Source organism: Pygocentrus nattereri, chromosome 29 (genome assembly GCF_015220715.1).
Source record: "Pygocentrus nattereri isolate fPygNat1 chromosome 29, fPygNat1.pri, whole genome shotgun sequence".
NCBI classification, from domain to species: domain Eukaryota; kingdom Metazoa; phylum Chordata; class Actinopteri; order Characiformes; family Serrasalmidae; genus Pygocentrus; species Pygocentrus nattereri.
The window spans coordinates 15,938,012-15,950,911 of NC_051239.1; the positions used below are offsets into that span (position 1 = coordinate 15,938,012).

Consider the following 12,900-nt stretch of genomic DNA (forward strand, 5'->3'; position numbering starts at 1 on the left):
CAGCTTCTCCTCCTGACACTAACCACAACTGACCAGGAAGGCAGTAAAGAAAAGGTGTTCAGTTTGACCAGCAGTGTATTTACCAAACTGCTCTACTGTCCTGCTGTTTAGAAGAACTCAAATAAACTCAATTAGCTGACAAGAACATAAAAAACAATGGAGGAAAACAGTACAGAACAGATAATAAACCGCAAAAACATGAAAGACATGAAGACCAGATTCTTTTATTCAATGATATGCTAGACACAATTACTTTTGGGAACAATCCTGGTTTAAAAAAAAAAGAATTAATACTGGTCTTGCTGCCACTGTGGGTAAAAATCAGTTTTCACAGAGAAGGTATGTTTGCCTGATTCTTAAAAGCATGACATAAATATGGGAAATGTTACAGAGTCTCTACTTCAGCCCCTCCTTCAGTGGGAGCCAGAAGGGCTTACAGTACTTTCAGTACAGTCTAGTACTGTTTCGATACTTGAATACTAGTAGATATACAGCAGAGGTGAGGGGGGGGGGGTCTGGTGTATGCCAGTGGATTTGAAGTGCCCCCAAAAAAGAACAAAAGTGAGCTGAAGAAAAGAACTATTGGATGAAATTAGGATTATCGGGTGTCCTGCCGCTCACTTTAACAAAGGTTTCCTCTTTTGCATCCAGAACTTCAAAAGGAGGCTACCAAACCAGAGAAGCAAAACGAGGTGTGCAGCTGTAGAGAGGAACAAAAACTGATAACAAAACAAAATATCTGCATCTGTCAACACGAGTGAATGGATAGTTAATGCTTCACAAATAACACATTTACAGGAAATCTTAAAAAAAAAAAAAAGAAAAAAGAAAAAGATAAAAACATCCATCTTATAATATATCATAAAAATCCACAACAGCTTCATCTATTATAGTTCAACAGGACGCTGAAGGAGTCTTCTTGGAAAAAGGAACAAACAACAGTGCATTGGGGAAAGAACAGCACACCTGCACACCAGTGGCACAGGTGCTCAACAGTGCGCGCTTGTGTATGTGTATTTGGTCACCCTGTGCATTTGTGAAAGGGGGTGAGGAGAAGAGGTGAAGTAACGACAAACAAAGATTTCATATCAAAGAAAAAAATAAAAAGTGCTGAATTCAAGTAATAAAGTTCTATACAAAACACGCAGCCAGGGGACGGCTCGGTCGTCCTTTCCTGTTCGTCTCATTGACTCTTCCTGTGTTCCGTCATGCCGACTGACATCTCTGAGGCCTCTCCTTTCGCTGCATGGGACAAAAGCTCCACCCACTTGGCCAATAATTCCGAATCCTGAGAGCTGAAGAACAATGCGTGGTGGGAGTTGCTGAGCGTGAACACCGGTTTGCCTTCTGATTTCTCCGAGGTGCTAACTTCACAACCCGGCAGAGCGATCCTCCGTGCACCACGCGCATCCTGATTAACGATAAAAGCGTGAACAGACACAAAGTAAATCAGATTTTTCCTTTTAACCATTATCATCATTTTATAGTTACTAATGAGAAACACAGTGACAGTAATGAAGTCAGCAGTGATGTTTCAGAGTAGTGGATTCAGAGCAGAGCTCTTCCGCAGTATATTGTAGGCACTCAAAAAAGACCTTGAAATATTACATGAATACTTGAAATATTCAAAATGTGAATGTTCCCAGGAGCTCAGTCTTTTTGCCTGAACTAGACACCTGGCATTTTTCTTTGCTGCCAGTTCATTAAGACTTGGGCTCAATTTCTGAGCTAATGCTAAGTGTTTATATTGGTTGAACTGCAGTTGAAATGCAGCTAGTCTGTTTGCTAATAAGACTGGTGTGGAATTGCATAGAATGGTGTAGAATTGAGGTGTACCTGCTGTCTTATAGATTGTTGTTGGGGTAGGAGAGTCAGAGCACTGAAGAACACTGCAGTGCATGCTGGGGACTGTAGTGCAGCGCACTGTGAAATGGGCTAATAGTAATAGAAAATTAATACTTTTGTTTGGCAGATTGTGATTGGGATTGTGTTGTGGGCCCGTCTGGCCCACGGGCCTTGTGTTTCACACATGGGTTATAGTCTATAGCTGCATTCATAATAACACTGAAACTTAGTCCTAAATTCATGCATCAGGATAACAGCTCATTTTGACCCATTTACAAACATCTTTACATACACGCAAGCATTACAAAATGTACTCCATAGTGTGTGAGTTTGTGTGTGGAGGAGGGGGGAGGCAGATCAAGCTTTACTGAGCGCAATGCATATGCAGCAAACGTAAAAAAACGCTCATCTAATCTGGTCTATAATCCTAATCTACCGTTGCTATGGCTGTATGGATGGTGAGATTATTTTGACTTCACTCAGTTTATTTGCTTTTGTAACAAAATCACGAGGGGCAATAATTTAGCAAAGAAACTGAAAAAATAAACATCACAGAAGCAGAATAGGATGAAATTACGAATAAAATAGTCTCATCGAAGGAGAAAGGTGAATGAAAGCAATGAGGGAGGTGAGTGAGAGGGGAGAAAGTGTGAGACAGACTCCGGTGAGTCAGCAGCCGACAGTCAAACTGAGGTCAGGACGGAGTTGTGAAAATCCACCTGACCTCAATCCTCTCGAGGGAACGGATAGGACACGGAAAGAGACACGGTACCTGGCTGCCAGTCTGCAGGTAAAGCGTCAGCGGCTCATCTTTAGTGACAGCCACCCAGGTCTTGGTCCAGTTCTTCCCTTTCTCTTGAACCAAAAGCTGGCTGCACAGGACACAGCTGTCACCTGTCAATGAGAGCTGCTTCTGCAACAGACACACATACAAACACACAGGGGTTAAATTCTGCACTTTCATAGGTTCTAATACACTACAGAAAGCTTAAGCGCCACCTTTTGGCTGCAACCTGTTATAACGTATAGATACAACGTGCAAGTCAGCATAAAACAATAAGAAATAAGCACTGGATGGCAACATACTAGCTCAAATAAATGTATTGTGTTTATTTCTGCAGCCATGCTCATTGTTTTATATTGAAAAACTGATTTTGTGTGAGTGTTTATGTGGGTTTATGTGTATTACAGGATTAATTGTCTGGGTATTATGTCTTCACAGGATACAGAATCAGCACTGGAAATAGAACAGATGCTAACCGCTCTACAGAAGCTACACTGGTGTGAGGGTATCAGTGCATAAGCACTGAGCAAGAGTGCACTTACTAAAATATGTGGCAGGTATGGACAGTACTGTGACAAGTGCCCATTTTTTTTATTTCTCTCATGTTCAGTCAAAACAGCCATAATTATACTTTTTTTTAGGGTAAGGAAAAAAAAATCAGAAAACATATATTTAACAGAAAATTACACAGAAGCATCAACAAATAAATGTAATATCAACTTCATAATATCAATAAAATCAATATAATATCAATCACTCTTTGCCAACTCTACAACTTCCATTCTTTTTGGGGGACTTGCTTTCAGTTTCTCAAAGAACTCTGGGGGGATATTTTACCACGCCTCCAAAGTTCATTCATAGAAGCTGGTTGCATTTTTGGCTTTTCGCAATCCTCGTAATCCCAATTTAAACATAATACATGTGGAACACAGTGGAAACGATGGACAGAAACTGTCCATGTTTTCAGATCTGAAGCAAAAGGTGGAGCTTGATTTTCTTCTCTCTCTCTCTCAGAGAACTTGAATGGTTGATATGAGTCCCATTTTCTCTCCTCTTATGGAAACTTTTTTTTTTTTTATTTTCCTTCCTTTCACTTTCCCATTCCTTGTGCAAGCCGACTGTCATATCTAATCTCCTTGCAAATATTTCCTTTATTATAGATGCACAGGAGAAAGACACAGGAGAAAGGCAGCTGAGCTGCTTGGGTAGTTGCCTGTGTGAATGTTGGGGTTTGTTTGAAGGGGACCATAATATGTCAGTGCAACCTTTAGGACTGGATGACGGTAGAGTTAAAGCTGTGATACTACTCTTAGTGTTGGAGGCTTCTGTGTAAATATTTTTAGATAAATATACTGCTAAAAATGTTTCTTGCTGTTTTTCTGCCACTGAAAAGAGAATAACTGTGTTCAAAGGCTATTTTGACTGGAAATATTAATAATAAATATAAAGACTTTGGCACAGTACTATATGAAATGCTTATACTGGTATATTGTGGACCGTCCTACATTGTCAACTGGATGCATGACTGTACTTGGCAAATATATTTGGCTGTTTTTTTCCCCCATGCGTACAGTAGTTGTGTGTGAGTGAGAGGTACACAGTGTATACAGCACACATACAAATGACATAGAAGTGTACATTCGCATTGTAGTCTGAAATTAGTGTTATTCCTACATTCACTTGTATATCACCATTAAACACTACATGCTAAAATGATCAGTGTAAATTAAGGTATGGACGGTGGAAAAATACTTGCTGATAAACGTCCCATTCAGAGCCATGTTCACTGAGCTGTTTAGGAATTGGCTGATTTAGGGTTAGCATTTATTTCAATTGATCTCACCTCTACCCCTGATTTTTTCTTTGGCTCAGCACTGCTCACTGGTGTCCCTTCAGGTCCTTGCAGAGCCTCATAACACGGCTTACACATGCGGGTGTTCTTGCTCTCCGACACCTTGGAGCATTTACCACAGATAGCCTACAGGGGGCAGCAGAGACAGACAAAGAAAGGCAACCCGATGAAATATGAGCATGTCAAAATCATAATGAGCACTTATTTTGGGAAATTATGGTTTAATACTTATCTAAGACTAGATATCAAACCCAAAGCCTTAAAGGAAGTGTTGCACAAAGTGCATGTCATTATCCGGGACTTTGCCTTTTGAGTTTCAACATGCAAACTCATTAGACATAACCTAGCACTCAGCTTTAAGCCAAATCACCCCTGATGTAGTTTAAATGGCTGATTTCATGTAAATTGAAAAAAAAAACACTCACCGCTCCACAGCTCTTGCAGTGGTGCTTACGCTTGGTGAAATTGAAGGTTTCGTTGCAGCCCTTACACGTCTCCTTCTCCTTCTCTCGCTTCTTTGAACTCCGCTAAAGAAAAGACAAATACACATTTAGATATTGCTTAACAAAGTGTTTCTATATAACTTACGATCTGTGGTACACAATAATGCATTTTACACCAAATATGACATGAAAGAACTAAAACTATATACAGCTAAATTCCAAGCTTTTATTACATTTATCCTATCCACTGGCCACTGGCATCATGAAGGACCCCACTCATCCAGCACACACACTCTTTGTCCTGCTCCCCTCAGGTAGGAGGCTGCGGAGCATTAAGAGTAAAACAACCAGACTGAGGAACAGCTTCTTCCCTGAAGCCGTAAGACTCTTAAACTCCAACTAGACATCACTGCAACGGCACTTCATGTCCACTTATTTATCTCTGCTGCTGTACTGAATCAGTGCCCCCACTATATCACCCCTCCACTATATCACCCCTCCACTATATCACCCCTACACATGTCACTTTATACAATACCAGTATCAAGATATACACCTTCTACCTCATACTCATGCTGCTGTGGTTTATTGTTTATTGTTACTTTGTGAGTTAACTGGGACCTTGAGTACACTATTTCGTTCCACCTCATGTACCACATGTGATGCGTATGACAATAAAGCCTTATCTTATCTTATCTTATCTTATTTAGTTACTACGACTTTTATTTATGGCCATTGTAAGACAGTGAATATGTGTGAGTATGCGGGTGTGTTTTGCGGGTGTGTCTTACCCTCTCGTGTACACCTCCATCTGAATCCACAGAAGCATTAAACCATGGACCCTGTGAAGAGGCGAAAACATCAGGTTTACAATTTCAACATTGGAACATGGAAACATGCTGTTAACACTAATCTAATTGTGTTTATTAGGGCTGTCACTATCAAACATAGTAATCAAGTAATCTACTAGCTATTTTGACAGTTACTTGAGTAATCAGAGTTTGAAAAAGGCCAAAATATAAAAATGGACTTTACTGAACAATGATAACATTTTTAAATGTTCCAAAATAGTTTAATGGAAAAGGAAACCGGGAAGCCTCAGTCTCATGGGTTTGACAGAATTACCGATTTTATACCTTTTCATGTTTTCATTCATTATTGTTTTCTCAACACCCAGGATGTGTTACACAAGTACATCATGCAACCATTGGATTAGTTTTAACCATCCCTGTGGTGCCACCCAATCCTGACTGCTTGCCAAGCTACTGACTATAGGTTGTTCACAAGCAGTTAAAGGTTAAGGGGACAAACTACCAAGCATTATATCCCTAAAATATTGCTGTAAAGAGTCTTACTTTTTATAGCAATAGCAGTAGATGTTTAAAGTGAACAGTTGAAGGTTCATGTTGCTTTAAAAGTACAAAGGAAACTTATTCTTTACCACAGTAAAATACTACTTTGTGATAGGTAGGTAGCCTAAAACAAGGGTCAGCAACACAAGGCTCTTATACTGTCCTGTCCGGCTCCACAGCAGAATTCGATTTTTAGGTGAAAATAAAATAATCTTCCTTTGCAGTAGAACAAAGCTCTGCTGATTGTTACAACAGTTTTAACAATAAACACTGGAGTTAATGTAGCCTATATCTGCTAATTCACCCTTTAACCCTGAAACACAAAACAATCTCGCTTAGCTAGTGTCTGACGAAAGGGCAGAGAAAGATTTAAGACGACCATCAGTAATTTGGAGACGGACACATTTACAAGCACTCGGCTGGTTTTCTGATACGTTTAATCTGCAACGAGAAAAGGGGCTGACTTCAGCCTCAAAAATAACTGTTGAGAGACATTTTTACTTTTGTGGAAAAGTTTCCTGCCAGAGACGCAAGAAAAGCAGCTATAGTCATGCTAAACCTTCAAGCAGAGCAAAGTAAGTCGATGTTTTCATTTATATTTTTTAGTGTATACTAGTACATTACCACATGCGGAGACATTTTTACAGCCAAGTCAGTAAAACAGACAAATGTTGTTAAAAGGACAAAACGACGCATTTGAGTTGCCGACGCCTGGTCTAGGGGAACTAGGCATAGATTTTCTCACCATCAGGAGAAACCGTGATGTGAGCTAACACTGTATTAACACTTTAAAAGAAATAGCATAGTAAAGTATGCTTACATATCTTGTTTGAATGATCAGTGGCAAGATGCAGCCAAGTTGCTACAGTGATGGTACAGTGGGAAGGCCTGGCTTCCAAGTCTAAAATCCAGCACCACCCTGCCCCCCCCATTCCAGGCCACCCCCATAGCTAGTGTGTGAGACACTGAGCTCCAATAATAGCCTTGCGGTGGTTCTTTGTGACTCATCTGACGCTGATGTGACTGTGTGAGTGCGCCTTTCTGTCTCTACACAATTTTAGCTTCTAAGATCCTAAATTCTTTCAAGATTTTAGGTCAGCTGAAATCATTTCGAGTAAACTGAAAGAAAGCAGCATGGCTGACAAAAGAAACATGACTGCAATAAACACAACCACAGACTGACTTGTAGTTGCTCAAACAACAGAGGAAGGAAAAGAGGGATGAAAGGACATTTTACCGGTGAGTCTGGCACACTCATGTGGTCTTCATCACGAGACAAGGAGCTGTTGAAGGCTTTATTAAACGTCTCACTGTTCTGTTTATGCTTTTCTATGGTGGCCGAGATCACCTAGAGAAAGAGAGAGAGAGAGAGAGAGAGAGAGAGAGAGAGAGAGAGAGAGGTTTAATTGAGCAGAAAGACAAAGCCACTTTGTAAAGTACAGTCAGCTCTACTGTCTCAGATCCAAAACACTCCACAAAGCTGTGTGTGTGAGCTGTCTATACAAGATAAAATGGGCTTTTGTGTGCACTTCTTTTAATGTCGTATGGATTTTCTGTTACAGCTCTAATGAACTTGCCTTTGTCTGTCTCTTCATGTCCTCTGTGTGTGTGTGTGTGTGTGTGTGTGTGTGTGTGTACATGCACGTGTGCAAGAGAGAGGGAGACAGACTCAAGTACTATTCATTCCAGTGGTTTTCCCAAACTACTCACAGAGCACTCATCTGATCCAAGTCTAATCCATCTATCTAGCCCTTTTCTACTGTTCTATCTCTCTCTCTCTCTATGTATGCACTTTAACAGCTTACCTGTATCCAGTCCTCTTTTTCTTCAGCAGTTCTGTCAAAAAACATAAAATAAAATGTAAACAACAATTTTAAACACAACTTTTTAAGATGACCAAAAACTGTCACTAGCAATGAACACAAAACCTATTAAACTTACAACCATGTCTGTTTTATATTGGCTCTGGAGTTCAGGTCTAGGGTTAAAAAAACCTGACCCAGAAAAACTCAGACTATTATAATTGGAGATGTGTTGTATGTCTTCTTTTTCAATCCATTACTGATCCAATGTATTTTAAAAAAATACTAAGCTTTAAAATGAGCTATTTTTAATTTAAGCACTTCACTTAAAATGAGCATCTAAAAGCAGCTATTGTTTTCAAACGACTCAAACGTTTACTACCCCACAGGAAGAATTACAAGCTTACATGACCACAGCACGTGAAGATGCTCTCAGTCCGGTACTGATACCCATGTATAACAATATCTCTAATTTTAATACAACACAAAAGTGTGGACAGTGCTTCAAATTTAGGATTTGTTCCAAATGTACATTGTAAACGTGTCATAAAAGATTACAGACCTCGTTTCGTTGTTTTAATAGTAGAGCTACTGAAACATGTATAACACACCTGGCCTGCAGCTCAAAGGAACGTTGCTTGCCAGTGATGATGAAAGTGTGGGGAAGGTTCTGCTTCTCTTGAACCTGAAATGGCAATAATTCAATAAATTTCCCATATTCAACCAATACAATAACTGACCACAACACTGATTTATCAGTCTACACAGGCTTTAGCAGAGCTCAGTAACACTGAGATTAATAACTGATCATCACATTGAGATCAGTTACAATGAGATTAATAATCAACACATCACACTGATTTATCAGTCTACTCAGGCTTTAGCAGAGCTCAGTAACACTGAGATTAATAACCGATCACATTGATTTATCAGTCTACTCAGGCTTTAGCAGAGCTCAGTAACACAGAGATTAATAACTGATCACATTGATTTATCAGTCTACTCAGGCTTTAGCAGAGCTCAGTAACACTGGCATTAATAACCAGCTCATACTGATTTATCATGTTTTAACTGGAACTATTTTGTGTTTGTAAATAAGCCATTTTTGGAGTTTTTGTATTTATTGACACTTATTTTAAATATGGCATTTACTTTTTAAATGTAGTGGGTGAGTATTTTAGAAGTATTCACTTGAAAAGGTTACTGCTAATAATTTGGACTAAATACAGATACTTAATTTCCATAATCTAAATTTGTATTCCATTACATCCCAACCTGTACACACACACACACACACACACACACACACACACACACAGATGTGCAACACAGTTATACCTCCATTCCTGCAATGTCTATTCTTTCTCGGACGCTAAACTTCTGCCCCATCAGTCTCAACTTAGGCACACAATACAGCAACATGTTATTGAACTGTGGAGAAAACACACAGACAACATGACACAAACTCAGAATCTGCAGCAAATGTTGAGAACAGTTCAGTGACAGACCAGAGAGTCGGCTGATGAATCTTGATAAATATGAACAGTTATAACCATAACGATCATAATTCTGACTTTGAAATTCAGATTGTTGCACTGACTCCTGCTCATTGATCCAGTTCACTGAATTATACACTCACCAGATAGAGATATCTGTCCTGGGCACTGCCATTTTTAGCAGACATCTTCTTTATATGGCCCTCTTTGATGAGTTCATTAGCTGGATTAACAATGTCTTCCTCACCACCCAATCGCTCGTACACCTCCAACAGCTTGTTCATTTTCTCCTACACACGATACATGAAATATTAATTGTCCTTCTAGTGGCAAAGTTGGGAAATCGCACTATTTAGATGGCACAGACATACAGTATCAAAGCAAAGTCAGAGTTCATTCATTTCCAGTCAAAATGTCCAACAGGTACAAGCTATTCATTTTTCAGTACCGTAATAAAAAGTAGAAAACGTCTTTAACAGAAAATTATACAGAAGCCTCAACAATGACACATCAAACGTTTGAATGTTTAGTGTGTCCACCCCTTGCTTTCGTAGCAGCTTCTTTTAAGGAATTCTTTTCAGAAGACTTTCATTTGGTTTTTCAAAGAAATCTTTAAGGGAAGAATCTCTCCAAGCTTCTTCTAGTAATCAAAGATCAGTCTTCGGCTGTGTTCAGACAGACAGCCAAATCCAGTTTTTGGCATATCCAGATCGTACGCAGATTGATTTATATAGTCTGGACAGCAAGAAAACACATTCTATTTTTGCAAATCAGATCCAAACCATATTTGGAGGTGGTTTTGAAATGCACTTTCATACAGATGCAAAAGTTTCGGTGCCCTGGTCAAATTCTGTTCTTTGTTGACGTTCATAAATGAGAATAAGTTACACATCCTCTGCAGATAACACATGTGTGCACAATTACTGTTTATTTGTTGTATTTAGCATATTGGGGGATTTAGCATATGTTAAACTCTGCAAATAAGCACAAATTTGCATAAAAATGCCACGTGGTGGTTGGGTGAGTGTATACATGAGCAGAAGGCCTATTTTAACAAAAGACAAACATATTACTGAAGAGGAAAATCCTACCAGAGAGACCAAAACACAAGGAGAAAATAGAATGAGTAAGAGAACACACTTGCCTAAGAGACTATTATCTGTCAACATAGACAGGAAGTGGAAATAACATATCCTGTCTGACAGACACAGACAAGCTCGTCGGGGGAGGGGAGAGAGAAAAAAAAAAAAACTTACCATCTTTCTGATGGCAGCGTTCGAGTGGTTAGCAGCTGTGGAGATCAAGTCCAGAGCCTCTGAAACCGAGAGAGACAGAAAACATCAACAGACACGCACAGCACAGTCTACTGAACTCAGGACAGAGGATTAAGGTGTCTGAATGGTTTATGGCTGTTTCAGAATCGTTAGCTTAAACATTGGCATCAAAGAAATTGTCAACCTCTAACACACACACTGCAGGGGGTGAGTTTAAGGTCAGAAAAATAGATGAGGATGAACAATGCTTCTTCGCCACCTGGAAGGTTTGACAGTGGACACTCACAAAGCGAAGGACACACTGACGAAACGACCTTTTATGGATATAGGAACACTTTGGCATAATTATAAGCCCAGTTTTCTTATGAGTGTACGTACTTCTTCAATTTGTTTTACTTAAGAATGGTAAAAACATGTGTCTCCCCCCAATATATAACTTTCACCATATAAACAGGAAGTGTCATACATATGCAAATCACATAAGTTGTCATCTTAAGTCAAATCTCAAATAACGTGGCATAAAATCACATCAGTATTTGCGTTCAGGAAACCAATTCTCTCCTAATAAGAATTCAAGTAAGAATTATTCCACACTTATGAATTAGGAATATAATACAACATTTTGGCCATGACCCCAATAGGTGTGCTCCTCACATATCGTACTATGCGCATGATGTGTAAAAGCGCTATACAAATCCATTTGATCTGACTGATTTAATTCAATTAAGCTACCCATGCCAATGGTTCCAGAAACAAGCCTCCTGAATTAAATATTTCTAATGTAGACAAATGTATTTGTCATTTATTTGTTGCCTATTTAAAATTACATTCAAACTGTAGTAAACTATACAAGCCATTAAATACAGACATATAGTATAGACATTAAATCCAAACACAGATGAGATGTAACAACAGGGATGAGGAAAAAACACCAGCAAACTTTCTGCAAAAAAACTGAAAGCATGACCAAGGAGATTAGTGAAACAGGCATTTAGCTGTCGATGAGAAGAAAGAGAAGTCGATGATATGATGAGGAAAGGGTCAGGGTTTGGCTTTGGGTTGAAACAAGTTTGCGTTTTTTTCCCTCTGTGCTGTGTGTAAAGGTCACAAAGTAACCTTGTATCTTCAAAATGCTAACTTTACAGGAGAAGAAAGAACATACTTTACTTTTAATGTAAGCAAAACCAGAATTTTGAATTTTGGGCCATTTCTTTTGATCCATTTGGCATGAAATTTAAACACAATGTAAACAACCACAGGTATTACAAATTATGTCAAAAAGTCAAAAAATGAACACAAAATTTCATCAAGCGATTATACAACTCCAGTTCCAATGAAGTTGAGACATTGTGTAAAACATAAATAAAAACAGAATACAATGATTTGCAAATCCTTTTCAACCTATATTCAATTGAATACACTACAAAGACAAGATATTTAATGTTCAAACGGATAAATTTTATTGTTTTTTGCAAATATTCACTCATTTTGAATTTGATGCCTGCAACACGTTCCAAAGAAGTTGGGACAGGGGCAACAAAAGACTGGGAAAGTTGAGGAATGCTCAAAAAACACCTGTTTGGAACATTCCACAGGTGAACAGGTTAATTGGAAACAGGTGAGTGTCATGATTGGGTATAAAGGCAGCATCCCTGAAAGGCTCAGTCGTTCACAAGCAAGGACGGGGTGAGGTTCACCACTTTGTGAACAACTGCGTGAGCAAATAGTCCAACAGGTTAAGAACAACGTTTCTCAACACGGAATTGCAAAGAATTTAGGGATTTCATCATCTACAGTCCATAGTATCATCAAAAGATTCACAGAATCTGGAGAAATCTCTGCAAGTAAGCGGCAAGGCAGAAAACCAACATTGAATGCCCGTGACCTTCGATCCCTGCGGCACTGCATTAAAACCCGACATCATTCTGTAACGGATATTCCCACATGGGCTCAGGAACACTTCAGAAAACCACTGTCAGTGAACTCAGTTCGTCGCTCCATCTACATGTGCAAGTTAAAACTCTGCCATGCAAAGCGAAAGCCAGATATCAA

The 12,900-nt window shown here is 39.1% G+C and overlaps 1 protein-coding gene across 1 annotated transcript in view; it reads right to left on the reverse strand.

Moving 5' to 3' along the window:
• Nucleotides 1-204: 204 nt before the first annotated feature.
• fgd (faciogenital dysplasia) overlaps nucleotides 205-12,900 on the reverse strand; it is a 104,922-nt gene continuing 92,226 nt past the window's right edge. Inside the window, exons 9-19 of the mRNA XM_017722355.2 lie at nucleotides 10,831-10,889; nucleotides 9,718-9,864; nucleotides 9,417-9,509; nucleotides 8,690-8,763; nucleotides 8,082-8,112; nucleotides 7,514-7,624; nucleotides 5,716-5,766; nucleotides 4,907-5,008; nucleotides 4,473-4,607; nucleotides 2,618-2,758; nucleotides 205-1,411 (exon numbers count right to left, since the gene is read on the reverse strand). Of these exons, the coding sequence (XP_017577844.1) occupies nucleotides 1,184-1,411; nucleotides 2,618-2,758; nucleotides 4,473-4,607; nucleotides 4,907-5,008; nucleotides 5,716-5,766; nucleotides 7,514-7,624; nucleotides 8,082-8,112; nucleotides 8,690-8,763; nucleotides 9,417-9,509; nucleotides 9,718-9,864; nucleotides 10,831-10,889 (1,172 nt within the window). The 3' untranslated portion in view covers nucleotides 205-1,183. The remainder of the gene's footprint in view (nucleotides 1,412-2,617; nucleotides 2,759-4,472; nucleotides 4,608-4,906; nucleotides 5,009-5,715; nucleotides 5,767-7,513; nucleotides 7,625-8,081; nucleotides 8,113-8,689; nucleotides 8,764-9,416; nucleotides 9,510-9,717; nucleotides 9,865-10,830; nucleotides 10,890-12,900) is intronic.